The 24,075-nt window shown below is 53.9% G+C and overlaps 1 protein-coding gene across 9 annotated transcripts; it reads right to left on the bottom strand.

Moving 5' to 3' along the window:
* Positions 1-693: 693 nt before the first annotated feature.
* On the bottom strand, positions 694-23,582 carry Pcnx3 (pecanex 3). 9 transcript variants are annotated; one of them, XM_050136546.1, is made up of 36 exons: positions 23,418-23,582; positions 22,882-23,069; positions 22,565-22,664; positions 22,405-22,444; positions 22,209-22,304; positions 20,881-22,008; positions 20,332-20,455; positions 20,073-20,248; positions 19,820-19,924; positions 19,555-19,645; positions 19,037-19,172; positions 17,265-17,425; positions 15,899-16,052; positions 15,603-15,635; positions 15,205-15,376; positions 14,994-15,104; positions 14,563-14,654; positions 14,295-14,404; positions 14,028-14,133; positions 13,847-13,939; positions 13,584-13,734; positions 11,541-11,685; positions 10,873-11,050; positions 9,633-9,741; positions 9,384-9,513; positions 8,924-8,982; positions 8,620-8,835; positions 7,727-7,980; positions 3,677-3,907; positions 3,419-3,522; positions 3,055-3,202; positions 2,742-2,972; positions 2,385-2,659; positions 1,777-1,910; positions 1,396-1,694; positions 694-1,319 (listed from the first exon to the last, which is right to left on the bottom strand). In XM_050136546.1, exons 1-36 carry the CDS (start codon positions 23,568-23,570, stop codon positions 1,125-1,127), a joined length of 6,228 nt encoding a protein of 2,075 aa, XP_049992503.1. In that variant the 5' UTR covers positions 23,571-23,582; the 3' UTR covers positions 694-1,124. The 9 variants fall into 9 exon arrangements, with proteins under 9 accessions (XP_049992503.1, XP_049992508.1, XP_049992507.1 ...); XM_050136551.1 differs by having other exon boundaries at positions 17,265-17,386; positions 19,067-19,172; positions 20,073-20,251; XM_050136550.1 differs by having other exon boundaries at positions 17,265-17,407; positions 19,067-19,172; positions 20,073-20,251.
* Between the last annotated feature and the right edge of the window lie 493 nt (positions 23,583-24,075).

Below are 24,075 nucleotides of genomic sequence, written 5' to 3' on the forward strand. Positions count from 1 at the left end.
GGACCTCAGGCAGAGATCTAGGCGGCCCTGGAGGGTCTGCAGCCCAGAGCGCTGTCCCAGCCTCCCCAGATGCCCTTCTAACACTCCAGTCTGAGCCCAGTCCACATCCTCACCAAGAAACGAGAACAAATGTACCCTCTTTCCAGACCAATCAGAGAGCTAGAGGCCACCTAGTGTCCAGCTGTGGCCCAGCAGACAGCAGGTGTTCAGGCCCAGAAACGATTTCACTCTTTAAGGGCTGGGCCTAAGTAACTGTTCTACAAAGGCTGTTACTTGTTCTTAAAACTTCTGTACGCCAGGTGTAGTGGGGGGCGCTATTAACCCCAGAGCCCTGGAGGCAGAGGCTGGAGGATCTGAGTCCTGAGTCCGAGGCCAGCCCGATCCACATAGGGAGTACACAGTGAGACCCTCTCTCAACAAACAAAAGACTTTCTGTGTAAGTGTAATCCTCCTTAAGCTTGGAAGAGCTGGGGTTCAGAGTAAGGCTTTGGTCAAGATCAAGCTGATGACTATGTGGGACACTAGGCCTGGAGTCTGTCCACATACAGGAGTGTCTGAAAAGCAGACAGGCTGGTGAGGAGGGCAACCCTCGGTACTTGATCCCCACTTTAGACTAACCCCATATCCTTCACCCTTCCTACCTTAGTTACCTCTAGCAACCTCACCTAGTCCCACATAAAAGAAACTGCCAACCAAAATCAAAAATAGTGTTATTAATTTGGTGTCTCTGAAGCACAGAGAAAAAGAAAAATGACAAAAAGAAGGAACGAAACCACCCTTGCCACACGTCAGGTCCCAGGTCCACCCTTGCCAAATGTCAGGTTCCAGGTCCGGGCTAAAGAGACCAGCCTTGGAGGCAGTGCAGGCCCAGGGGCAAAGTCAGTCCTGGCCATGGGCTCAAAGAGGGACCAGCCCATGGGTTTGGTTCTTAGGGCCTGGCTAGGAGGCTCCTGCCTCACTTTGGGGTATCCAGGCCATGGATCAGGAAGAGAGTCTGTTCAACTCAGTTCTGATTCCGCCTGAATTAGCCAGAGATCTGGGTGCAGACGCCAGTCTATTTCTGTGGTCCAGCAGAGTCCGAGTTACTGAGTCCTGGGATGATACCCAGTAGAGGTCAGGGCTGCTCAGTACTGATGCTCCAGCAAGGGCTGGGCAGCTGGGCTCTCACGTTCCTCAACAGTGACAGGCCAGTCACCTGGGGCGCCAGTGGGTGTGACACTTTCAGGGGCGCTGCTGTCCAAGCAAGGAATGTCCTGGGTTGTTCTGGCAGGTGAGGCTTCCGAGCTGACATCAGGGCTGAGGCTGAGGTCTAGGGGCGCCTGTGGAAAGGAGGGCAGATGAGCATACAAGCAGACCCGAGCCTCCTGGGATCTCATCCTCCCACAGGTCCCTTACCTGAGATTTGGGGGTGCCTCCTTTGGGGCTCCCTGAGGCTGGCTCCCCATCAGATCCTCCCAGTCCCTTCCGACCCCCCAGACTCCACTTCCCACTGGGCCCCTCAGAACTGAGGAGACCAGGTCCAGGAGGTCTTGAGGGCCGGGGACCCTCAGTGGGAGCAGGTGAGGCAGGGGGTGGTCCAGAGAGCCGAGGGGGAGGCCACTGCAGCAGAGGAGGGGGCCGCCCATCACCAGAGCCACTGAGGGAAGGCCGAGGCCCCCAGCTAGGACCTGGTGGGAGGGGCTGCTCACTGCTGCCTGGAAGAGAGAGATAAGAGCCAAGACATCAGCTGGGCTACAGCCTCATGCACACAGGTCCAGCCCAGCTTTGCTTACTTACCTGCTGTGTTTTCAGGTGTGGGATGTGCCAAGGGGGGGTTATTGCTGAGAGAGGTCAGGCCGCCACCCCCTGCACAGTCCGAGTCATCCACATTCCCACCGCTATTGCAGCCAGCGCCACAGCCCTTATGCAGTCTGGGTGGAAAAGCGGGACAAGTGTGAAAGGGAGGCCAGGGCTGAGGAGAGTCTCCTGAGCCCTAGGGAGTCACCTCACATCTGAGCCTCAGGATTCTCAGGGGTCTTTGTTGTTGTTGTTGCTTTTTTAATTGAGCAATTTTAATTAATTTTCTCTGCTCCCCTCCCTCCCTCTCCCCTCCCTTCAACCCTCTCCCAAGGCCCCATTTACTCAGGAGATGTTGTCTTTTTCTACTTCCCAAGGATCCTCATCTCTTAGGAGATTTTGCTGCCTCGTTTTTAAAGTCTTTTGCTTAGGGGAAAGGGGACCTCTCTGGGTAAAGGGACATCTCTCGGGGTCTAAGTTCGTTGACTCCAGGACTTCCTTTCTGTGGCCTTGGAGGGCCACTCATCTCTCTGTGCCCTGCTACTCTGGGATCCCAGAGCACCAAGCCCCCAGTGAGCTTCAGAGCTGGGGTGGCAGCCAGGACTCACCTCTCCCAGCTGCGCAGGAGCCATCGGGCAATGGCACCCAGACTGACAGGGCCACCCCACAGTGCTCGCAGTTGGGGGTGGCTGCCGGCCAGAGACGTGGTAAGAGGTGATACGTAGATGGGGTAGCCCAGTGGCTGGTCACAGGAAGAGTTGATCATGTTGCGGAGTGCCTGCTTGGCATTCTGGATGCTGCCACGCTCAGGGTTGCGGTTGCGCAGGAACACCAGCTCCTGCTGCTGCCCAGCCCACAGCCCACGCACACACTCTCGGTTTACCTGCGGAGGACCACACCAAAGGTCAGGGCAGTGACACCAAGGAGGGCCTGAGCGGCAAGGAGGGTAAGACCACCTGCCCCACCTTAATGACACGGAAGCTGAGATGGCGCCGGTTGAGCATGATGATCTTGTACTCATCAGAAGCATCGTCCATGACATGGCGCAGTGCCAGCAGGGAGGGTGTGTTGCTGAGGATGGCACTGCGCCAGGCAGGGTCGCCCTCATGTGAGATGACCAGCCGTTCCTCATTGGCTGCAATGGCGTCATACAGGGCTGCTGGTTCCTCATACTCATCAGGAGATGTGAAGTGGTCCTGGTAGGAGAGGACAAGTCAGAGCTGCTGGCCTGGGAAATGGCTTCACCTGTCCACTCTGCCCAGGCACACTCCTCCCTACCTGGTGAAGCTTGAGGGCCATGCGAACCCCAGGTGCCACCACTCGGTGAAGCAGGTCCATATCAGCAAAGACCCACTCATCACGCGGGGAGGTGATGCGAAAGTCCCCCTTGAACAGGGCATGCAGGCCATAGAGGAAGGGCTCCAAGCTGGATAGGGAGAAGACATTAGCAACAGGGAGAGAGACAGAAGGCACTGTTCCCCATCTTGCCAAGGAAGTCAATCTCTCCCTCAGAGCAGTGAAGAGTGGGCAAGGCCATGACTGGTAAGAGTCTTGTCCGTGTGAGACAAGAGTGCACCAAGAGGCACAGACTGACAGGAATGTGCAGCTCTTCAGAGAAGGACAGAGGACTGTGGGCACTCACCTGGCAGACATGCTGTGTGAAGCTGTCCCCAGGGCCCGGCGACCCAGCACACACAGGCCAAAGCATAGTGTGACCAATGGTGAGTTCCAATCCTGGTCCACGGGCTATGGCACAAAGACCCCAGTCTGAGCACAGTTCCGTGTGGGACTGAGAACTTAGGCTTGAGTCTAGACTGTCACCAGGTGTGAAGGGAGTGACCAGGAAACCCAGGTCCTTAGTCTCGGGGGAGGGGCAGATCTGAGCAAATGGTAGCCTGACCTGGCTGCGCCTAGAAGCACAGTACTGGATCCACTCAAGGTGAACAGCGCAGAAGGATGGGAGCGAGAGGCCAGACAGGCGAAGGTCATAGTCTTCATCAACACTCAGTGAGAAGGTAGGGTCTGAGTCAGCGTAGCCAAGGGCTCTCACAGGCCGTAGGGCAGCTGTGATGCCCTCATGGTTCAGCCAGGTCTCCAGCTTTGGAGAACGGCTCACATAGTAGATGATGCTCTGGGAGAGAGGGGACAGGTGTCAGGGGTGCAACTCCACCCCAAACCCCTGCAATGGCGAGAAAGCACTCCAGCCTGAGCTACAATGCTTCCTATGATGCGGTTTCCACAGCTCAGCCCAGCTCTCTGGAGCTAAGGAAGCAAGTGACTCCTCTCCTGGGCCAAAGTCGGAGCCAGCAGCGGGCACCACTTACAGAGGCTCCCACACTTGGTAGCAGATCTGCTTGCTGTCCTCTTCCTGCCATCCCTAGAACCCAGCCCATCTGGAAGAGGATGGAGGCTCACACAGGTGAGTCTTGTCCAATGCCACTTAAAAGGGCAAACGGAGCTGGGGTGTGAAGACACTGTGTAACATCTAGGTCTCAGGACCAGAAAGGTCAGAGGCTGAGACAGTGTGCTGCCTACAGCACAGGGAACCTACATGACCTGGGTCACGGGTCCTTTTAGGCAAATTACTATAACATAAGACCTTCTCTGAAAAAGCCAGAGGCATGCACTTCGTATCAAAGTTCAGAGTATCTGGCTATTCTTAAGACACCTTGCTGGCTGGGCAAGCGGGGAGCATTTCTGGGGAAGGAGGCACTGGTAAAGCTGGGACAGCTAGCAAGCAGCAAGGTTATGGGACTCCATGTGCTGCCCTGAGCTGAAGCTGATGGAGCTGGCCATCTGACTGGTGAGTGAGGCAGAACCTCTCCCAAGGTTCATTGAAGCCCAGGCTGAGGAGGGTGGTGCAGCTGGCCATGGACAGGTGTGCTCAGGAAGTAGGGAGCTCAGCAGGTTAACTGTGGTAGGACATTGGGAGGCTGTCTTGGGCAAAATGGCCAGAGTATATGCTAGGAAGAACTACAGCTCAAGCAGCTCCCCAGGTGGAGCACACAGGGTGTGGGTATGTCCATTAGATCCCTATACAGATGTGGCCTTGGCACAAGTCGATGAGAAGAAAATCTGGTGCAGGCCCGCTGCTGACTTACACCTCACTAAAAGGAAGGAACAGGATTGAATGAGTAAGCTTTGGTCTCCAGACTGACCTTCCTGCCTACAGAGCACTGCTAAAGTCTAGGTACCACCGTAGCCCCTGAGAGAACCCCAAAAGCATTGCTTCTGGGTCAGAGAGGAGCTGGTCTGGCAAGTGTTAATGCGGTTAATTTTTAACGCTGTCACTGTGTTCTATGACATGCCTTCGGAGTGATTCTCAAGATGACACTAAAGTCCAAGACTTTTTAGTAAGAGCACCTCTGTAATAATTGGTTGTACCCAAAATGCTGCCTGGGTACATTGCACAGACCATGCATGGGCCTCAGGACCATGGTGCCTTCCTGCACTTGGCTGACTGCCTATATGAGGTCTGAAAGCTGATTCACATCACACAGGTGCCACCCTCCCAAGGTCCACTAAAGAATGCAACACAGCATGCAAAAACTAAGACCTTGAGTATGAGGCTTGGCTGCGGTGGCTGGAAGCAGTGGCTCTGTGCCCAAAGACTCTATTTTATTTGTTACCCACTATTAAGCGATGCCCACGGGAAGAGCAAAATGTGAGCAGAAGTACCTTAGCATGGCCAAAGCTGCACAGGAAGGGCAGGGTGTGGTCTGGCCCTTCTAGAAGGTCCAAACACTGCTATGGCCTGGGCTTCTAGCACAGCTGCCACCTGAGCCCTGCCTTGTCCTTACAAGCTTTACTCCTACGCCTTCATCATGTCTCCAAGCTGCTGCTACCCAGCTTCTCAGGTACCCAGGCTAAGGCAAACTGGCAACTTCAAGGGACAGTAAAGCTGACAAGGCCAAGCACACTTCAGTGGCCAGCCTATGCCTGACCAGGACCTGGTCCAGGGTACATTAGGTCTGATGTGACTCATGGGAAGCAGTGGGTACCATGACTAAAGCACTCCTCTTCACAGGTGCCAGGAAGGTAGACAGGACCTTGACAACTGAGTGATCTGGACTATTTCTGGTTTGTTTCTTAGTACAAGTGGAGAGTAAGCATAACCTTACAAATTCTTCCCTAGGAGTGGTTGGGAGAACAAGAAAGAACAACAGGAAGTACAGTTTCTCGGTTTTTCCAACACATGACACTGGAAGATGCCCACAGGGAGGCCTGGGGCAAAGGGACAGTCTGCCTTAAAGTACACCTCAGTGAGGAAAGCTCACCTAACCCCAGCAGGTGAGCAGTTTCAGGGCAGGTCTTAAGAGCATGTAGGGTCTGGCCCGTGACCACCAAGCCATCACTCTCTGGTGGTCTGAACGAGAATGGCCTGAAGAGGCGCACAGCTGTCTGGGAAGGATTAGAAGGTATGACCTTACTGGAGATAGGTTACAGGGGGTAGACTTTGAGGTCTCTAAAGTCCTGGCCATGTGGCTAAAACATAAGCTCTCAGCTGCTGCCCACTCCCTTGTTCCTGCAATAATGACACTTGCCCTCTGAAACTCTATGCTGGCCCTAATTAAAGCTTCCCTAAGTTGCCTTGGTCATGGTGTCTCCACAGCAACACAACAGTGACTAAAAGATTTCCACAGTGCCCCTCTTCTGAGTGCCACAAAACCTTATTGTTCCTTTTATCCTGCAAGCCTGCAAGTCCCTGCTTCTCAAGGGTTAAACTGAGCTAGGACAGAGGAGGCAATGTTCTAGGTTACTTGAAAATCCTCTAAGCCCCTGCCCAGAGCTCCTATACCTCACTGTCCCAGCACTCTCAACAGGTCTCAAGACCCTCTGGTCTGACTCAGAGCCTCCAGTCCAAGGGAAGCAAACCTAGCGACTGAGGTGCCAGATCTGAGCCTAGAACCTGGCTGTCACATTCTAATGCCAAAGCCCCAATCAAGCATTTCACCTCTGCAAACCATTTATGTCTATGCATGCACGTGGAGAATCTGTGTCTATGTGTGCACGTAGAGACCAAAAACTGGCATCAATTGTCTTCCTCAATTGCTCCTACCTTATTTTTGAGTCAGGGTCTCTCACTGAACCTGGAGCTTACTAAACTAATTGGCCAGCAAGCCCCAGAGATCCTTCCATATCCACCTCTTGGGTGCTGGGATTACAGGTCATGTCATTATGTCCAGTTTTCACAGGATTTGAAATAAGGTCTTCATACTTGCATGGCAAACATCTAACTAGCTGTGTTTTTTTCTTTGTTTGTTTGTTTTTGGAGAGCCTTTCATATAGTCCAGGCTGGCCTTGAATTCATTCATAGTCTTCTAGCCGCCCTACCAAATGCTTGAATTACAGCAGAAGCCAATTTCTATGAAGGGATGCAGGAGGCTTCTCCAGGTTTGTGTAGAGTCTACACAGCTCAGGTGGTGCCTAGCACAGAGCCCACCTTTAATACACAGCACTGCTCGGCTCCTATGCATACCCCATGGCCACTGTCAGCAAGCACCATCATTGTTAACCTGGGTAAGGATGCTGGTTTTATTTTATTTTGGTTTTGGTACTATGAGTTGAATCTAGGGTCTCAGGCATGCTAGGCATGTATTCTACCACACTCCTAGCCCTGAGCTGGTGATACTGAAGACATACCCTAGCCAACTGCTACAGCTAGATCCACCAGCCTGGGAGGGGATCCAGACTGAGCTGCCCTCCACACTCAGGGCCTAAAGCAAGCCTTCTGGAAGGCGCACCGGGGAGCTCTTGCTCTGGACACTTGTTCACAAGGCCTCTGTGACCTGCTGTCTGATAGCAGCACTGTGAAGAATCTTAAACTGAGTCCTCTGTTTCTCTTGACCAAAACAGGCTCCCACCACACCAGATGACAGACAGCACTCGCACACTCACAGCAGGTGAACATTCGTGTGGTCACCACCCAGCCAGCACCCACCCACAATACCTTGACATAGTAGGTGATGAGGATCTTGCGGAGATCGAACACCTGCAGCATGGAGGCCGCATTGTTGTCACTGATACTGTAGCCTTCCAGCACATACTTGCTGGCTGTCACCTCCCAGGCCAGCCAGCGCTGTCCAAAGGCAGCATTGAAGGACAGGACCCGGGGCAGGTGACCAGGCTCGCAGCAGCAGCAGCCCTCATCCTCCTCCACACCTTCGGTGATGGCCTCCACCTCACGCTGCTGGCAGTACGTGCCTGCAGACAGGACCACCCAGTCAGAGCCACGAGGATGATCCCCACTTGCCCAACATGGCACTAGACCCACTGCTGCTGTCCCTCAGCTTCTACCCTAAGACACTGAGTTACTAACTGAGCGGATTAACCGACACCCTTTCTCCTCATAATTTCAACTGTCGAGAGAAATGGGTTCAGCTGCTCCATTTCATGAGGCAAAGAACAAAATTTGTAATGTGACTTTCTCAAGGTCATGGTGCTCACATGCTGTGCTTGGAGTCTCTCTCAGTGCCCTGAAGAGACCTGTCTCAAGTTGGCACAAAACACGTATGAGCTCCTGAGAACAAGGACCCAGCTACCCAAAATGCTGGCATGGTGCTTGTCAGGGACTCAGTTAAGACCCAGAGCAGGCCTAAAGCCGGCGTAGGGCTCAGGGCCTCAGCTTTCAGCAGTAATCCTTGGACTCCCTATGAGGTCAAAGGTGGTGTGTGCAGGTGGTGGGGTGTCACTGGAAAGCAAGTGGCCAGGCTAGAAAAGCCAGGCTTAGAAAGAAAGGGAACCTTGCCTGAGATCACCCAGCAGCCTGAGAGCTTGCAAAGGGTCCCAGCCCAGGCCCTGCTTACTCTGCTCCTCACCCACCAGCTCAGCTGCACGGCTCACCCCTGAACTCAAGGCCACGCAGCTGGAAGGTGACGAGGCCATTTCCAACCTCGATAAGGTGCACCAGCGCGTTGAGGTAGTCGGAGGCCAGGACAAAGCAGTCACCAGGACCATAGTTGCCCCAGCGGCCCAGCACCAGGTCCCCACATAGGGTGTGCTGCAGTGAGCGTGTCAAGTGCTCATAGAAGATGGAGTTGAGGTTGTTGTCATCAGCGCCTGGGACCCGAAACAAACATAAAATGGGCAAAGGTATCAAGTTAAAGAGGGCACCCTCCAAGGGACACCCTGCCAGTAAGCTACTGACCTGGGTTCCGGTCCAGCTGTGTCACTAGGCGGGTGTTTGAATGGTCCACACGCTTAGTGCTGTTCAGAGAGCAACAATGTATCAGGCAGGGCCAGGCAGCCCATCAGCATGTCCTCTGCCCAGGGTCCCACCCTGGTCCTCTGAACCCACACACTGAGCTATGAGCAGATGCCACCTGTTATAGATCACTGCCATTGTCAGGTAAGGATTAAGTCTCAAACAAATAAAGGGACTCACAAAGGACCTGGAGGGGAGTGGGTTCTAAGGCAGGAAGCCTCCACTGAGGCTTTGGCCTGGTACGTGTTTAGCCTTTACCAGACTCACCTCACGTGTCCCCACTGAGGCCCAGCATTCACACCCTTGCTGTGGGTTTCGGAGTCCCTTTCTGGGTGGTGCCTGGCCAGGACTCCAAGGCCTCACCTCCTTGTTAGCCACAAGTCCTATCTCCCATGAGACTTACTTGTAGTCCCTCTCCCAGAACTTGAGGGGCCTTGCGTAGGACATGATGAAGACAGCACTGCCCAGCAGGGGGTTGAGTGGGGTAGAGAAGAGCCCTGAAAGCAGGGCCTGGAGGAACAGCATGGCCGAGTCTGAGCACAAGTCAAGGAGGTGACAGGCACCTTCTGCCTCCCTTTCCTCCCTCTGCAACCCAAGGCTGCTTCTCTCCACATACATCCCACCCACAAAGAAAGAGCAGGAAGCTGGATACGTGGTACAGCAAACGGCTGGGCAAAGGCATGGAAGGCTGAGCCCCAGGTGATCTGCCAGGGTGCAATGTAGGTCAGCACAAAACGCAGCTTGTACAGCAGGTCCCACAGCTGTAGGTCATCAAGACAGAGGTGATAAAACACACAAAGTGGCAATATCTGCCAAGCCTCCAGACACCAGCCCGATGGAATGAACTTCAAGATAATCCCAGCCCTTTCTTTCTGGACTTGGTTTGGAACACCTGAAGCCATGGGAACTTTTAACTGGTTCTAAAGAACATGCACTAGTTAATTCCCACAATGGCAGTGTGAGCGTCGTATTCCTTTCCCAGGTTCACAGATGGGGACGATCCAGTTCAGATAAAGGGAGAGAAGGTAAACGACTTTCTCAGGTCATGTCACTCAGTCACTAATGAGAATTTCAGGAGAAATTTCAAGAGAGATGACCCTAGACCCTACCCTCAGAGGGGTCTGAGTCAGCCTGGTGGACCAGGTTTCTAATAATTCCACATATTTAAAAGGATCACAAGTTTGAAGGCAGCCTGGGCTATAGAGTGAGTTCAGGTAAGCCTATGTAACTCAGTAAGATTCTATCTCAAGAAGTCAAGAGGGCTAATGGGACAGCTCAGTAGTAGAACACCTACCTAGCACAATCAAAGCTCTGAATTCAAATTCAAGCAAATAAATAAAAGCAGGAGGAGACCTAGTACGGAAGCTTGCCAGCAAACAAAAATCAAATATGAGAAAACTATCAGGAGCCAATTGCGAGTCCCAGTACCATGGTAGATGGTAGGCACTCGGGATGATGGGCAGAGTGATCCTTTGATCAATGTGACCCCCAAGCCTGAGTAGGGAACCCACGGCCCAAGAGAATAGCTATACACCCAGTCCCTAGAATATATACTCTCAGCTCTGAACTGGGCTCTGGTGGGGGCTGGTAGAGGGCAGACCTCAGAGGCTTTACAACATCCTGGTGACAAGGTCAGGTCTTGACATTGCTGATCCTGAGGAAGCTTGCTGTAGCTCAACACTAGCCACCAATTCTCATGAGGGCCTGATGCAAGTTCCCCTCAAGCCTCAACATGCTTTCTGCAGGGAGAGGTGGAGGAATCCCCTCCTCAGGCCACTGCAAAGGCACACAACTGAAGCAATGCGTGACAGCAGACCAGGGCACACTCCCTCTCTCAACAGCTCTGCTCTGTATGTGTCAACCTGGAGTCCAAGTCAAAGCCATCAGCTTACCTTGCTGCAGAGCAGGGACATGAGGAAGTAGTCGAGCAGAAAGCCCTGCGAGAGCCGAGGGTAGTCAAAGTGGAAGAGCAGGACGGTGAAGGCCAAGGTCAGGTACTGCTGGGGTGGGCAACAGAAGGCTGAGCGGAGCAGCTTCAGCCCAGCCACAGTCATCAGCAATGCCCGGCAGCTGTGGGTGGGGCAGGCATTCAGACATGGCAGGGCCTTATGGAGGAGTGGGCACAGACACATGTCTCTCACCAATAGGTCTGAATGCAACCCTAGGCACCTGCTGTTGACTAGAATAGCACCCCCTTTTCTGTGCCAATGATTCTTAGGTTCAGTATCTTGGAATGATACGATAGGAGACACATTTGCTCCAAATGATAGCTCATTATCACCCAGGATCCTGCCAGGCAGTGGTGGTGCACACCTTTAATCCCAACACTCGGGAGGCAGAGGCAGGGGGATCTCTGTGAGTTCAAGGCTAGCCTGGTCTATTGAGCTAGTTCCAGGACAAGTTCCAAAGCTACAGAGAAACCCTGACTCGAAAAACAAAAAACAAAAAACAAAACAAAAGAGCTGGGATCCTACTTTGCCTTGCTTAGTTGTTACCCATTCCTCAGTGGGAATCGATGAGGAAGGAGACAGAATGAGAGAGGGGAGTGAGTGGTCCTCACTAGAGGCAGAATTTGTCTGGATGGCTGACAACCGTGTGAGCATCCACTGTGAGCGCGTTGAGAACCACAGCAGGGTAGATGAGGTACTTCTCAACACACTGTAGGCCAGCATAGAGCTTCTCAAACCACATCACCTGGGCAGCACCTGCAACAGGAAGGCAGGGATGTCTGCTAGCACTTGGTCCTCCACATGGCCCATACTCTGGAGCCCAGAGGATGATCCACCACAGGGCCATAAGCACCCTGAAAGGTAGGCAGACCAGCTGTGCTGTCCTGGGCTCCTGGAGAGTCTGCCTAGTGGGGATTGGAATACTGTTGACAGCCCTGAATGAGGATGAAGAGCCCAGCAGGGCAGGGGCTCCACACACCACTTAGCATGTCACAGGCTGGGGGCTGGGGGGATTTGCTCTGTTTTTGTAGTCTGTGGAAACAAACCAGACAAAAACAACAACCACTAACTAACAAACAAACAAATACCTCTTAGAGACCCACCAGAGATATGCAAAGGTTATATAGAATAGGCTGAGGGCTGAGGGGGTCATGATGACCCCAAGCGGCATGACCTTCTGAGGGGCAAGCTTTCTTGGTTTAAGCTAATGAGAAGAAGACAAATGGGGATGTTGTCCTAGGAGCAAAATTTCCCATTGTTTGAGATAAAACGAGCGCTACATATAAATAACATTATATGAACTGAGCAGGCTGTATGTGTAACAACAATTAAAGAAAATAGACCATGAAGCCGGGCGGTGGTGGCGCACGCCTTTAATCCCAGCACTTGGGAGGCAGAGGCAGGCGGATCTCTGTGAGTTTGAGGCCAATCTGATCTACAAGAGCTAGTTCCAGGACAGTCTCCAAAGCTACAGAGAAACCCTGTCTTGAAAAAACAAAAACAAACAAAAAAAAGACCATGAATTAGCAGGAGGAAGGGCACAAGGGAGGAGTTGGAAGGAGGAGGGGTAACCTGATGAGTTCAAGTCCCAGGAGCACATGGTAAGAGGGAACCAACCCTGAAGCCCCGAAGACTGTTTGCTGACCGCCACATGTGCACAGTGTGTTCATACATACACAAAATCCTGTTCATAAAGCAGTAAGTAATGTGACCTTTGTATAGCCAATCAAGAGTCTTTTTTAAAAATCTATATGTATGGATATTTTGCCTACATGAATGTCTCTGCACCATGTGTGTTCAGTGCCTTTGGAAGCCAGGAGGTCATCAGACCTCCTGGAAGTGGAGGAACAACAGATTAAGAGCCAACACCTGGGTGCTGGCAATTGAACCCAGGTCCTTGGAAAGAGCAGCCAGTGCTCTAACTGCTGAACCACCTCTCCAGCCCCACTAACCAAGATGTTTAAGTAGAGGCTAGAGGAGCTTTTTGTTCTGAGACGGGGACTTACTATGGACCCTAGCTGGCCTGGAGCTGTCTCTGTAGATCAGGCTGGCCTCAAACTCACAGAGATCCACCTGCCTCTGCCTCCTGAGTGCTGGGATTGAAGTTGTGGGTCATATAAAACATTTTAAAATACAGCCTGGAAGACTTTTGAAAAAATATTGCCAGCAACAAATACTAGATGGCTCTGAGCCACAGGTGGCAAGTCAGGCTATGAAAACCCTTTTTAAAAGCTGGGATTCCTTTTCCATTAGAATGGAAGCAGAAAGGCAGGACAAAGGCAGTGTACAGGCTAAGAGTATAGAAGAGGCAGGCAGTGGTGGCGCACGCCTTTAATCCCAGCACTTGGGAGGCAGAGGCAGGCAGATCTCTGTGAGTTCGAGGCCAGCCTGGTCTACAAGAGTGAGTTCCAGGACTGGCTCCATAGTTACAGAGAAACCCTGTCTAGAAAAACCAAAAAAAGTATAGAAGAAACTGTACCAGGACAGTGAAAGGCACAGATAGACACAGAGAGTCAGAAAGCAGTATGGGTACCAGGTGCCCTCTGCTGACACCCTCAGCCAAGAGGACCATACTTCTCATTACTATGTCTATGTCTCCAACCTGACTCTGCCCAGCCCAGGCAATGGGGATGAAGAGGGCAGGAGGCACTCACCTCGCACTTCGTACTGGCTGTATTCCAGTGGCTTCAGCACAGGCTGGGAGAGGCAGAACCAGGGCAGCTGTTTGCGGAGCTGTGGCAGCAGGTAGTGTGTGAAGAAGCCCACAGCTCCTGCCAGTGCATACAACACGAAGCCCAGCACTGACTGTAGGAGAGAGGCCAGAGGCTCAATTCAGTCTGAGGTGGGCTCCAGAGGGCCCTTAGGTCCAGCAGACTCTTATCAGATCCTAGAGGGGGATGACTTTTACCACACAAACCTTCAGGGCAATGAAGACAGTGCTGGCACTGATGGCAAAGGTGAGCACAGCGATCACCACACACATCACCAGGTCGGAGTGCAGGACCTCACGCTGCAGGGCCAGGAAAAACAGTTTGACTGCCTGCCCTATAGGCACGCCCTTCCCAGGGCCAGAGCAGCCAGAATCCCACATCCCTCACCACAGACTGGCGCATCTTCTCTGGCAGTGGGTCTGGGGGCTCCACCCGGGCTGTCTCAAGGCTCCGCTCCTCTAGCTCAGGGAAGAGCTTACTCCGGACTAAAGACCTGGAGGGAAGACGAGTCAGAGACCAAGGCAGGGCAGTCCCTTCCTTACACAGATTCTGTCAGTCCCAGGCACATGCACTGACCGCCTAAGTTCCAGGCATGCACATACACACACTCAGAGTACACATGTATGCACATAAATAGGCACATGCAGCACCCACCAGAGCACAGTGGGGTCACTGCTCTGCCGGCTCAGATGGTAGGACAGTGCCACCAGGAGGCCACAGAAGACTGAAAAGAGGACAGGGACGTGCTGCTCCGGCCAAGGTGTCTAAAGGAGAGAACCCATGCTGGTCAGGGGTGGTGAAGGTAAGTGTGGGAGAGACAGTGGGTGTCCCACATGAGAAGCCACTGCTGAACCCAATTCACAGCCCTGTCCCAACAACCCCATAGGGCTCAGCAAGCCCAGATCCTGTAGGCCACCACTACCTTAATGGCCCCGAGGCAGAAGCCATAAAGCAGGGCAGCAGCCAGCAGGCTTCGGGTGAGGCTGAAGACCGCAGTGAGTGGGCTGGTAGCAGCTGTGAGCAGGGAGAAGTAGGTAAAAACCCAGCTCTGCACTACGGGCATCTCCAACTCAACCATGTCCCACTGATCCTCAACTGCCACAAGAAGATCTCCCTCCCCAAAGTACCCCTCAGAGTTTCTAGTGTTCTGGGCTGAAACCACTTGCCTGGGGAAAGGAGAGGAAAGAGGAGAGGGGGGAAAAAAAGAAAGAGAGGAAGGGAGGACAGGGCCCTTGAAGCCAGAATAGAGAACGCAGGGGAGGCTCTATAAGAGCTAGAGCTATAGGCCCAATCTGTGGACCCTCCTAGCCTCACATTGTCCCCTGCCACCTAAGCCACCCGTGAGCACAATACCTGTGCCTCCAAAGCCATGCATATCTATCTGCTCCAGGAGGTACATGAGGCAGGTGTTGACCTGGGGCAGGAGGCCCAGGAGGAAGACGAACGGGAAGCACAAGGTGAACACTGTTCAGAGGGTGAGTGAAGTCCAGTCAGTCTGCCAGCCTCCCAGGGCCCACCCTCCAGACTCACTCCCTTGGGCCAACCCCGCCCTGCCCCGCCTCACCAGTGGCCACGTCTCGGGCACAGAAGAAGAAGGAGGCAGAGAAGAGCGTGAGGCCATACAGGGAGACTGGTGGGAAGGGCTGAGCTGTGCCCAGGGCGTCCAACAGCCAGATGAGGAGACAGCAGATGCAGAAGTAGACAGGCCGGCTGTATGCAATCACCCAGTTGTGGCCCTAGGGAATGGGCCAGTGAGGAACTGGGCATCCCCGCTGACCACCCTGCTGGTATGTGCACACAGTCAACACACCCCAGACTTGGCCACATCCAAGCTAGAAAACTGGGGAAGCTGGGAGCAAAGCGGTGATCAGGGAACTCTGCCCCTCTCCCGCCATGGCCTTGCATCTGGTCTCAGACCCTCCAAGGGCCTCCTGGCCAGAGCACTGCCCCACAGGTACTCACATGCATGGGAGATGCTGCGTCAGGCTGCACACTCTGGAAGAGAGACACGGTTATGTTGGCAACAAGAACTGGTGCCCACCGAAGAACGAAAGCACTAAGACTGACCAGCTCTACCACCGGGCAGTAGTAAGTGGCCAAGGCAAGACCCTGTACTGTGCTAAGTCTTAGTGTCTGTACTTGTCAGACGGGTAGCTGGCTACTGGGACCTTAACCAGATTATCTATACCTCCCCTCAGACCTGGAAAAGGGAAAGGGTTGGCCCAAGAAAGCTGCGGACTCAGGGAGCCAGGCCTGACCTTGAGCAGGGAGTACTGACAGGAGGCGATGACCAGGCAGAACTGGAAGACCCAGATGTCAGTGAAGAAGCCCTTGAGCAGCAACAGGTATCCCAGGAAGGCCACCAGGCTGCTCAGTCCAACGCCAAAAATGTTCTCCATGATTCCCCTTGTCCTACAAAGACATGTTGAGTCAGGGCACGCATTCCCACCCCAGTTTCTAAGAAGTAGGGGAGACAGGACTCTGTCCTAAAGATCCACCTCTGGGCATCTGAAAAGCCAAACTTCTGACCTCACAGGAAGAGATCAGGTTGCATTTGCTCTGAAAAACCATCTTGCTGGGTCACTGGCTACGTCCACTTCCTGCTCATGCTGACATGAGCTACAGTGTGTGCACAGCACGATGCCATGATGTGGACATGGGCAGCACCCTACCTGTACCCAATGACAGGAGGGGAACAAGGATGACAGACAGGAAGCCAGGCCCAACTCCTTGATGGCAAACAAAAGTCATCTGACTTCTTTATCTGACTTTCTGGCTTTTGTTTCTCCTCTGAAAACAGGAAACTTTTTTTAAAAAATTAATTTTAAAAGTTTATTTATTTATACTATATATGAGTGTCCTGCAATGTAAACCTGCAGGCCAGAAGAGAGCATCAAATCCTATTACAGATGTTTATGAGCCACCATGTGGTTGCTGGGAATTGAACTCAGGACCTCTGGAAGAACAGTCAGTACTCTAAACCACCAAGCCATCTCTCCAGCCCCCAGGAAAGGTTTTGAGATAACCACGTTTATGAACCTATTTAGGTTACAGCACTCAGGCAAACAGAACAGAAGGAAGGAAAGCGAACGCAGTAAGGAACCACTCATGTTGAGAAAGGCTTGAAAAGAAGGGTAACCCTGTATGGACCCAACCCCTTTGTACTCCACAGGAGCCCAAAGAAAGCCACTGCAGCCTGGCGGTGATTCAGGGCTCTGGTTCTACAAGTTTCAAAGCTGAGGCAGAAGGATCACTGGAGGTCTAGACCAGCCTGGATTACAGAGTGAATTTTGGGCCAGTCTAGGTTACAAACAAGACCTTGTCTCAAAAACAAATCAAGCCAGGTACAGTACAGCACACCTGTAACCTCAGCACAGGAGAGGTGGAAACAAGATGACCACAAGTTCAAGGCTAGCCTCAGCTACATAGCAAATTTGAACTTAGCCTGGTTTATGAGACCCTTTCTCAAAAACCAAAAACAACAACAACAAAAATCCAATGCAGCCTCCAGCAACTGAGCCTTTCAGGACCTCTGACAGCATGACCATCTCCATAGGTCAGAGTCTGGAGACCAGAGTCCCAGAGTTTTCTGGGGAGTAGTAAATAATAATTGCAGGTACTCACCGGTCCAACAGAGCCAGCAGGGCCAGACGCTCATAGCGCACAGAGGTCCAACGGCCAGGAAGAAACCAGTACTTATAGCTGTGCTGGGCCCGGGGCGGCGCCTCCTCCATCAGTGTCTGCTCCTGGGATTCGTGCAGGGAGTCCTGGTCCAGCAGGTCAAACTGCAGTCCCCACAGCCGCGGCCATCAGCCCCGCCACCCCCATGATCTATCATCATCCCTCCCCCAACACACTGGTAAGAGACTGAGCATGTACACCAAGGTCACATTGTCTAGTGGCCCTGTGGCCTGCTCAGACTCAATCAGAAGGGCTTGCTCCTAGTTCTAGGTTCCTAGGACACAGCTGATGCTGCTATGGACTGCCAGGTGCCAGAGTCACCAAGTCTTATGTCCATGTTCCCCACTCAGGCAAAATCTCTACTTTGACCCTCAGGACCTAGCATACATGATATCTCCTTCAACATGGGGCCACCACTGTCACTGTGACAACCGCATTCAGGAGCATACAACACCTGGTTCTGAAGACAAGCTAGAGCTGAGTGTCCCAGAGAAGCACTTAGCTTCTTTAGGCTGGGTTCATTCAACAAGTGTTTATGGCTTGTTGAGATGGTTCAGAGGGTAGCTGCCACACAAGCCCGATAGCCTGGAGTTCAATCCCTGAACACCATGTAGATAGAGAAAACTGACTCTCTCACACATACTGTAATATACCTGTATGTGTGTACATACACACAAACACACACACCCGGCAGAGAGAGAGGGGTATGCACATGCAACATCTGCAGGACACAACAGAGAGCCCAACGCTGCACAGCTCTGTCCCATAAATGACAGCTACACGGACAGCAAGGATGATGCTGTAGACTATACAGAAACAGTTACATAAAATAACTGAGTCAAGAAAAGGTAGCCTAGTCTGGCAGCAATGACCTATAATCCTAGGTACTTGGGAAGCTGTGGCAGGAGAATTCCAAATTCAAGGCCTACCTGTGCTACAAAGTGAGGTTAATAATAAAAAAAAAAAGAGGATGCTGGGAGAATAGCCTGGTGATAGATGTTTGCCCAGCATTCAATCCCCATTATCTCACACATTAAAAACACACACACAAACTAGCGCATGGTGGATTCTGGCAGTATTCAAGGTCCATCTGTGATTTTAGGTGTTAGATATTTTGAGTTAATCCTTTTAGGACTATTCTCTGAACTCTGAGAACATAGTTGGGTGTTGTTGTGAGGATCCCACTATGTTGTCAGGGCTCATGTAGAAGCCGCAGCCTCTGGAGAAGCTGGGACAATAGGTGCGGTCATGTTTTATGCATTCTTATTTCTGTTACTACCGGAATAATTGTGTAAGTGATAATCTATTAGAAGTAAAAAAAAGGACACTATCAATAACCATGCCGTGATAAGGCACATTAACAGGTGACTTCAGGCAATCACACCTGTAAACTGCCAGGCACAGGACAAACTGAACTGCCATTTCTACAAGTATCTTTGTAAACATTCATTATCCTGCTAGCTGCTCCTGCTCCTGCTTCGGGACCAGAGAGGTACACACCAGATACATTCAGAGAGTAAACAGGGGACTTCAGGAGCCATTCAGCTCCAAGCCTGTGCAACCTCTGCCAGCCATTAAAGATGGGGACACACGCTCTTCCTGAGGGTGATCTATCCCTCCCGGGGTGCCAGGGCAATCTACCCAGGCCACCCTTAGTCTTCTGCTTACATGCACCTTGTCCCATTCCCTCCACACCTCTCAAAGCTGCTGCTCACCTCTGGGATCTCCAGGGGCACCCTGCGCACCTGCATACCCTGAAGAACCACCGGCCTGGGCTGCAACAGGTTCAGGCCTCCTGTGGCTTCAGGCACATCAGCTGAGTGGAAGCTGGAGGAATGTGAGTGGCGGTCCCTGTGGGTACAGCAGCAATGAGGCTCAAGGCTATGGACAAACCCTGGGACCTGGTGAGATGAAAATCAAGGCCAGGCAGAGGGGCTGTTTGCCCCATGACTGGAATGTCCACAGGTCAAGAACACTGGGGTCACAAGGGAGAGAGCAGAAGCGTCTCTTTTGCAGGCCCTGTTCTACATATGAAAGCTGTGTTTCCTCTGCCCTCCTCCCCGGGAAGCCAGTACTATGCTTCCTAGACTTGGAAGCCTGGCATCATGCCCCAGTGTCCTTATCACCTTCCCCTCCTAGCCTGTGCTGTCCCATCACAGCAAGAACACCGGGTTCAGGTGCTCCCCAGAAATGCAGCCTACCAGGCCCACGGAAGCCCAGCCTGGACACTCACCAGGCTCCATTGGCTGCCTGATCCCCTGGCTGCCCCACAGGGTTCTCATAGCCACCTCCAGCTAGGCCAAAGGTGTATGACCGCCGCACACCTGAGACAGAAGAACAATAGCACTGTCAAGGACTGATCTAACAGGGCATCAGGGACAACAAACGAGGAGGAGCCCTGTGATGTGTCCCCTGCCATGACAGCCCAGCCCTGGGGACCAAGTGTTAGACAGGAAGGGGCCTAAAGATCAAAAGCCTGGGCCCTGTGGTCAGCCTGCCTTGGATACGGCTCTGTTCTACCACTAGCTCAGCCTGTAGCTTCAGGTGTGCCTTGGTTTCCTCATCAGCAGAGCAGGGATGATGACACCCACACCTCAGAGATGCTGCAAGGATGACATCAGGCAGCACAGGTAAAGCACTTGCCACAGAGCCAGGTGAGACATCATCGGCCAACAGTGCTGTTGGCAAGGGGCAGCCACAGACGCGTGGGAGGCACAGAGGACGTGCGAGGCTGTCTGGGGAAGGACTCACCGCTCTCGTCGTAGAAGTAGTGCACAGCACCCTCAGAGGTGTCATCAAAATTGCTGGCTTCGTGGACGTTGGGGCCAGCTCGGGTGAGCAGCAGAGAAGAAGCGAAGTGCAGAGCAGAAGGCAGAGTCAGTGCCCGGGAGTGGGAAGCAGCCCGGCCCCGCTGAGCCTCCTGCAGGCTGCTGGACAGCAGAAGCCCTAAGTTAGCACCAGGAGGAGTCAGATGGCCCCTCTGCCCTGCAGCCAGGGGGCAGATGCTCACCTGGGTGGAGAGCCCATGACAGAGGCTGGAGGGGTAGGGTTACTGCCTGCATTGTGTCGTCTCCGGATAGCCTGAGCCCGCCTCACGTTGCTTGTGCATTCCCGCTGACCTGTGTCCTCAGGTGCTGCCCAGAAAGAAGCCCCAAACATTAAGTGACAGGTGCTCCAGCACTGAGCTAAAGGTTAGCCCTAGTACACTTGGTCTTAGGAACCCTGTCAGGGCATCTTAGTCAGCCACGCCTCAGTTTTCTCATCTGGAGATAAGGATGACAATGATCTTCCCTGTCCCACAGGTGGGCAGACGGATGAGTGTGGAAGATGATGTCCTTAGGAAACAGACACTCAGGTGCTCACCACTGGAGCCAGGCAATTGGGCTCTGCTGACCCAAGAGGTGTAGCCCACCATTCTTAACCACTAAATCCACATCCATCTGCCTCCCAACATGGAGGCTAAGCTGATGTTGCCTAGGTCAGCTACAGCCTGCCCTTTACCCAAACTCAACCCTCCCAGGTCTCCTCCCTCACCCTCACCCCTGGGGCCATCACTCACCTCCCCCCACAGCACCTTCCTCCTGCAGCTCCCCCCGCCAGCCAGGCTGGTTGGCAGCAGGTCCCCTGCGGGCTTCAGCAGGCAGCACAGCAGGCTCACCAGCAGCCAGCTCCACTCCTGGCTGGGCCTCCAGCTCAGCCTTGGAGCCAGCCAGGGGAGCCCTTAAGACATCAGTCCCTGCCCCATCCATGCTTAGCACACGTGCGTGAGTTTTGGCACTGGCAGTACTGGGAGTCCGCTGGGTCCCATATGGTCTCTTAGGGGGCACAGCAGTTCCCTCTTCAGCCCCAGGAGGAGCCCGCCGCTTCCGAGGACCCCCTGCTGCACCCCGGGAGCTCTCAGGGGAGTAGCAAGAAGTAGATGATGAGCTGTCAGTACTGTAGCGGCGCTGAGACCGGAGACTGGATGCTGGACTCAGCTCACTACCTTCGCTGGTGTCTTCATCTTCAAAAAACCCTGAGCCCTCCAGCAATGGCCGTCTCGGGGCACGGCCAGGTGGCGAGTGTCCTCGCATGGGGGGGCGCCGTTTGTTAGGTCGAAGTAGGGCCAAGTCCTTAGGCCGCACAACCAGAAGCGGCTCAGTTTGGCTTGGTGGTGTCCCTGCTCCAATGACTGTGTCAAAGGAACGAAGTGTATCATCTGAGGGGACCCCAGCATCTGGGGAGGCAGGCAGCTCAGCCTCTGAGGGAGGGTCTGTGTCGCTGCCCTCAGGGGCATGCCCACCAGGGGGGCTGTCCAAGTGCGTAGAGTTGGTTTTCTCGCTCTTGAAGCTGCTCAGAGTCTCCCTGTCAGTGCCGCTGAAACAGGAATCTGAAGAGCCAGCTTTCTGGGGCGTGGGGTCACCTGAGCCCCTCCGGTCCAGGGGCTGGTAGCCTCCAGTTCCTCGACATTGTTCCCGTCGACTGCTGGTCCTCACTAGGGCCCGGTCAGGCCGTGTCAGGGTCAGGAAGCTCTTGCTTAGCTCCTGGCTGAGGCTCCCCTTCAGTAAGGGGCTCATGGGCGTGTCAGCCACACTGCTCCCACCCCAGGGAACACCATCTCCAGCCAGGGGAGAACGCTCAGAGGAGTCCGTACTGGGGAGAGAGGGGTCTGGGACAACCCCTGGGGGTGTCTGGGGAAGGTCTCCAACTGTCAGAAGAAAGGAAGATGGAATGAGAGAAGGGGGCGTGGCAAAGGCAACTAGAGGTTAAGGGAATCTCATGCCCTGTTTTTCTGAGGGGAAGACCAGGAGAGGGACACCAAGGGGATGCCATTCAGGAGTACAAAGCAGGTACAAGCACAAGCTATCTGGTACTCCTGCCAGACCCCTCCCTACCATGCCCACTCACTCAGTTTCTCCTGAGAGCTGAGCTTCAGCATCTCTCGATCGGCCGAGGTCACAATCACGTTGTTGCTGCCCTGCTCCCGGACCAGTTCCTTGATGTCTACAACCACAGCACAATAGATGTCACCAGGACCCTGGGGTCCTCTTAGGTCCTCCTGTCCCACACCACCATGATCCAGCCCAGAACAATAGCCACCTACCTCTGAGGGGCCCAGAATCCTCCATCCGGGGCAGCAGTTCCTGATAAGAAAGTGGAGAGAGCACGGATGAAAAACAGAGTAAGCAGGCTTGGAACCGAACCACGACAGGGACTGGCTCCCCGGAGAGCAGGGACAGAAGCCCAAGGCTGGGCCTACGCACCGAAACCTGGTTGAAGCCAAACACAGAATGCTGGGAACTGCAGCGCACAGGGGGTGTGGAGCTCACTTTCCGGAACACTGTCATCTCCACACCAGGGTCCCTGCAACAGAGGGAAGAGTGGAGCCTAAGTTCTCAGCTAATCTCTCTCCACCCTTTCTCACCATCCTTAACGCTCCTTCCTCCTCAAGGCCCCCTTTGACAGCTCTAAGACTGACAGCAACAAGTGTTCGGAGCCAGTATTCCCTCTGCCCTCTCTAACTTCCAAGACACAGGCACAGAGAAACAGCAATTACTGGGGTAGCCGATGCCCTACCCACCTGCGAAGACTGCTGTCCCCCTGGGCAGCCTCTTCTTCCTGCTCCCCCATGGTAGAATTGCGTTTCTCCACAATCTCGCCCTGGTCGAACATGGCGTGCAGGCGATAGTTCACAGTCTTGATGGTAGCAAAGATGACAGCTACCACCAGGCAGTATACTCCAGCCACCATCAAGCTGGGGGGCAGGACCTGGAGGTGACAGGTAAGTTCGGTCCCTTCTCACAGAAGCCCTGCTCCCTTGAGGTGGCACCTGCAACCACTGTCATGACTAAGATTCCTCGGATCACAAAACTTCTCACCCTTACACGCAACAGTTCAAAGATCCCGTAAAGAAGCAGTTTTCTGATTAACCGGAGAAACAGATTAAATGAGGCGCTCAAGGTAACCCCACGCAGGAAAGACTTGATCTTCCCCCTACACACGCCCAAACTCTCCAGTGACAGTCTTACTCTAAGACCCCAGGGCTCGAGACGTCGTGCCCGCCCTGCCCAGCTGCCCTCCCTCCCCCAGTAGTTACAGGTGGTGGCCGGCTCTCACCATGTACAGCAGGAAGGGAAAGATGAGCAAGAAGATCCAGACATAGAGATGGAAGCAGTTGGAGAAGGTGCTCTGATGCGGATCGAAAAACCAACCGCCGGTGAGCGAGGCCCACACCCCCTGGCGCAGGATCTGCAACACCTGAGACCCCATGGCCCAGCCGCTGCTGCGCAGGCCCTCCTCCCGGGACCCTCATGAGGGCGACCCCCGGCCCATGCCCCGCCTGACGCCCGAGGGTCCCGGGGTTTGACCGAGAGCTCACGCCATGGCCTCCCCCAGCGGGGGAGGGGACTGGTGGGGCGAGGGCACGGGCAGGGGGCGGGGCCGGCCGGGGAAGTCAGCCGGCTCAGGCCGGGATCCAGGGGTGGGGCTGCATCAGAAGCGGGGCCTGGGCCCCCTCCAGAGGCCCAGAACTGTGGTGAGGGGCAGAGCTGGGAGGCAGACGCAGGGCACGGGCTGGGCACCCGTCGGCGGCATCCAGAGGTGGGCGTGGAGTGGGTGCTCTCGGAGTGCTGGTGATGGCTCCCTTGGCTCCGAACCCGGGAATGCCTTGGGACCCTGAGGTCCACTTCCGGGGTCGCAGGTCACTCTCTTGGGGTTCTGCGTTCGCCCCGCTTCTACCGGTGCCGGTGCAAAGGGGAGGCCGGAAGAAGGAGCC

Source organism: Alexandromys fortis, unplaced genomic scaffold (assembly GCF_014885135.2).
Source record: "Alexandromys fortis isolate MF-2015 unplaced genomic scaffold, M_Fortis_MF-2015_v1.1 scaffold_3, whole genome shotgun sequence".
In the NCBI taxonomy this organism is placed as follows: domain Eukaryota; kingdom Metazoa; phylum Chordata; class Mammalia; order Rodentia; family Cricetidae; genus Alexandromys; species Alexandromys fortis.